Source organism: Diadema setosum, chromosome 4 (genome assembly GCF_964275005.1).
Source record: "Diadema setosum chromosome 4, eeDiaSeto1, whole genome shotgun sequence".
Taxonomy (NCBI): Eukaryota; Metazoa; Echinodermata; class Echinoidea; order Diadematoida; family Diadematidae; genus Diadema; species Diadema setosum.
This window is the reverse complement of record NC_092688.1, coordinates 25,469,269-25,472,602: the sequence shown is the minus strand read 5'-3', so window position 1 is coordinate 25,472,602 and position 3,334 is coordinate 25,469,269. Positions and strand designations below refer to the sequence as shown.

At 39.0% G+C, this 3,334-nt stretch overlaps 1 protein-coding gene across 1 annotated transcript; it reads left to right on the top strand.

Annotated features, from left to right (window-relative positions):
- Positions 1-687: 687 nt before the first annotated feature.
- Positions 688-2,481, top strand: LOC140227974 (uncharacterized). Its single transcript, XM_072308355.1, has 2 exons — positions 688-771; positions 1,672-2,481. The coding sequence occupies exons 1-2, from the start codon at positions 688-690 to the stop codon at positions 2,479-2,481; spliced, it is 894 nt and encodes a 297-aa protein (XP_072164456.1).
- The last annotated feature ends 853 nt before the right edge of the window (positions 2,482-3,334 follow it).

Sequence of the window (3,334 nt, the reverse complement as noted above, 5' to 3'; positions counted from 1 at the left end):
TCTGAAACCATGCAGGCACGTCTGTTTCTTTGTTGATGTCAGTAACGCTAGTTGTAATGATGGTGACAAAATATAAGAACAGCATCCTCCTGTACTTATGGATCAGCTAATATTCGAAAACTTAAAATCTTGTGCATTTTTGAACGTCGCGTAGGACTTTGTTGCTAGCGTGTTATACCTTCATTCTCGATCAGCATGCAGGTACATAACTTCCAAAATGTCGAGAGCGTTCAAAATTTACACAACTGTGACCCTGGTTTCTTCCTTTCTATCTGCTGCCTTCTCTTTAAACAGGCGAGATACAGTCCACTGAAAAATGTACCACAACACAGGAGACAACTTTCATATCATCCTCACGTGAGTTGCATATCCTTGACAGTCTAAGGCTGGAGTAAGTTTTATGAAGTAAATATAATATGGTGATTATGTGATTGTGAAAATTTTACTAATATTTACCAGTGATTCGGAAGAATCTGTGTCACCTCAGTGTATTGTTGTTGTTTTTTATAAACACATATATCAGTACATCAGTGCTGAGATGAATACGTCTCATATCATTTTGTAACTTACTTAATGCCGTTCGCGGCAAATTTGAAGAGATGTGGAGAATATATCATTCATTTTGCAGATATGAGTGAATCCAGCTGGAAGCAACTGACAATGCGAGAGACAGTGATTACAGTCGCAATGGTTGTGGGATTTCTTCTTCTCGCACTGATTGGTATTGCTACTATTGGAAAGTTTGTCAAGAGACGTGCTGGGAGTGCCAATGTAAGTGGTGTTTTCCAATGAACTTATCAAGTCAGCTGATCCTTTTTGTAGCTTTATTTACCAGCACGGATAAAGTTGTTTCTTAATGAGGAAGCAAAGTGGATGCTTTAAAATCATGGTGGCATGTTTGGAACCAAGCTGTCCCTGTCTCATATATCCCCCTTCATTTGACAAAGGATGAATAAAGCAGAGAGCAAATGGACTGTAAATCTGATTATTTTAAGCAATAGCTAATGTAATAGAGACGGTCACGATAGCACGTAGCATTCACAACTGCCGTAGAACCTGACCAGGAATTTTAACAAACTTCCCACATTTCCGTTGTACCTTTTCAACCTCATTTTACATATTTTATTGTGTGGAAATATTCATGGGCACTGGACACAGGACTTGGAAAAGTAAATCGAAATGAAATGTATAATTACATTATGCATGATTTTATTTGGGGCAATCTTGTTGAGACTCAAGCAAGTATATACATGAAACCATGCCAGCGCATGTGTTCCTTTGGGTTTGATCTCCTCTCATCTTGAATAAAGATGGCAAAGACTTTTCCTCCCGGGTAACCTTTACTATGATTATCATCTGCTTTTATTCTTTCCAGCACACAGCATTATAATGTAACTTTGTAACTTTGTGGCAAATCAGCTGGATGCACAGGGTTGGCATAACCAACATTTTCTATAAAACAGTTATACAATTATGCCATTGCCAATCAGTTGTAATCATAACATTGTTTTCAAGTTTTCCACACGGAGACGGCCGTGCTTATATTAGCAATGAAAAAAAAATACTTTAGATTTTTCCCGACAGTCCATGTACACTCATATTTAGGTGTTCATATTACCATTAGTCAATGTTTTCAGACTGTATGTGACTGTCCTCTTGCCATATTTGCAGGACCGAAGTCCTGAGGTAACAATGAGCACAGGCCAACATACTCAAACTTCAGCGGGGCCTGGTTTGCGCTCTCTACCTGTTGCCACGAGCCAAGATGGCGAGGACGCTAGCACACGTGAAAACACGCCGGCTAATGGAAAGAAAAAGCTCTATATGGACATGTCAGGAAGCATGAATAAGGCGAAGAAGGGAAGTGTCACGTTTGTTCAATCAAGAGATACGGGGGCAGATAAAGAAGACATTGATGTAGACGGCTACATGCTTTCCAATGTAAATTTGTACAAAAATACTAGACAAAACCCTCAACCAAGTGACATTTCGGAGGCATATGGGATTGGCAGTGGCGCAAGACGTGGTGATGCAACCAGCACACCATCATTTCAGTCAGGAGCTGTCGATTACCCTGGAAGGTTCGGGGACATTCAATTGCCAGATTACCAAGAAATTGACTACAATTTCCACCGATCTGTACGTAACCCAGAATGTCAATATCAACCAGAGTACTGGAATTTGGATAGAAATAAAAAATGTAGCCCCGTGGCATTGGACCTGAGCGATCCCTCATATTCCGCGTCAATTTACTCAAACGAGCAAAGCGAGAAGCACGAGGTAGATGAACATGGGTATCTCGTTCTAGATGCAAGTACCGGTGATATCATCCATGATCAATTCGTTGACAGAAGTAAAATGCCCCAAAAGAAAGCATCATTGTACGAAAGCGAAATTGTCCCTGGAGCATACGCACAGAATCGCAATAGCCGTGTCAATTCAACACTGTATGAGAGTATTCCTGGTATCCGAGAAGTGTAAAATCATGTGTTTAATAATGTTGACCTACATCAACGATCACATAGCAAAGTTCACTACTTCCTTCATTCGCCTTTATACCTGACAACTAATGTGCTGTAGACTAGTTGTGTCGTTGTTGTACTTTGTACGATGTTACCCATGACATTGTGATAATTGTCATTGTGTGGAACTGCTATAACATTCATGGGCGTTCGTCAGTGTTCGTCAAAGTGGGAACGCCCTGAAGATGTGGTTATCCAAACGTGCTTAGAAACACCAGTGTAAAGCGCCAAATAAACGCAATGATTGTTATTATTATTATTATTATTATTATTATTATTATTATTATTGTATTATTATTACCGACGTGTCTGCAATCTTTAAGAGCTCCATCAGAAATAAGTATGCAACGACACGATTGCGAACTTTTTCTTCTTGAATCATCATGTAAAAATGAGTGATGAACCCGAAAGAAAGGTTCAAAAGGGGACAGCGGCAAACAAGATAGTAACAGTCGTAAGATTGTTTCACTTCAAACATGCCCCCACCAATGTTATGTTATTATGAATGAGGACAACATGTGTACTAAGAATTACTTCTTTATATTTTCAATCAAATATATAAATAAAAAAGACAAATCTGATTAAAAAGAATATTATAGTATGCTATGCAAGGCAATGAGGTCAATATTACTCCATATCTGCCATGTGAGCTTTTAAATGATTCTATACACAATAGTATAATGTACCTTTTTTTTTCCCCGAGAAATTGTGACATTATGGCATACTTGGCCCAAAACCAAATGGATTCTATGTCATCGATGGGTTTGACACCTCATTATACAGATACAGTGTAGATGTCAGGCACCGACTGT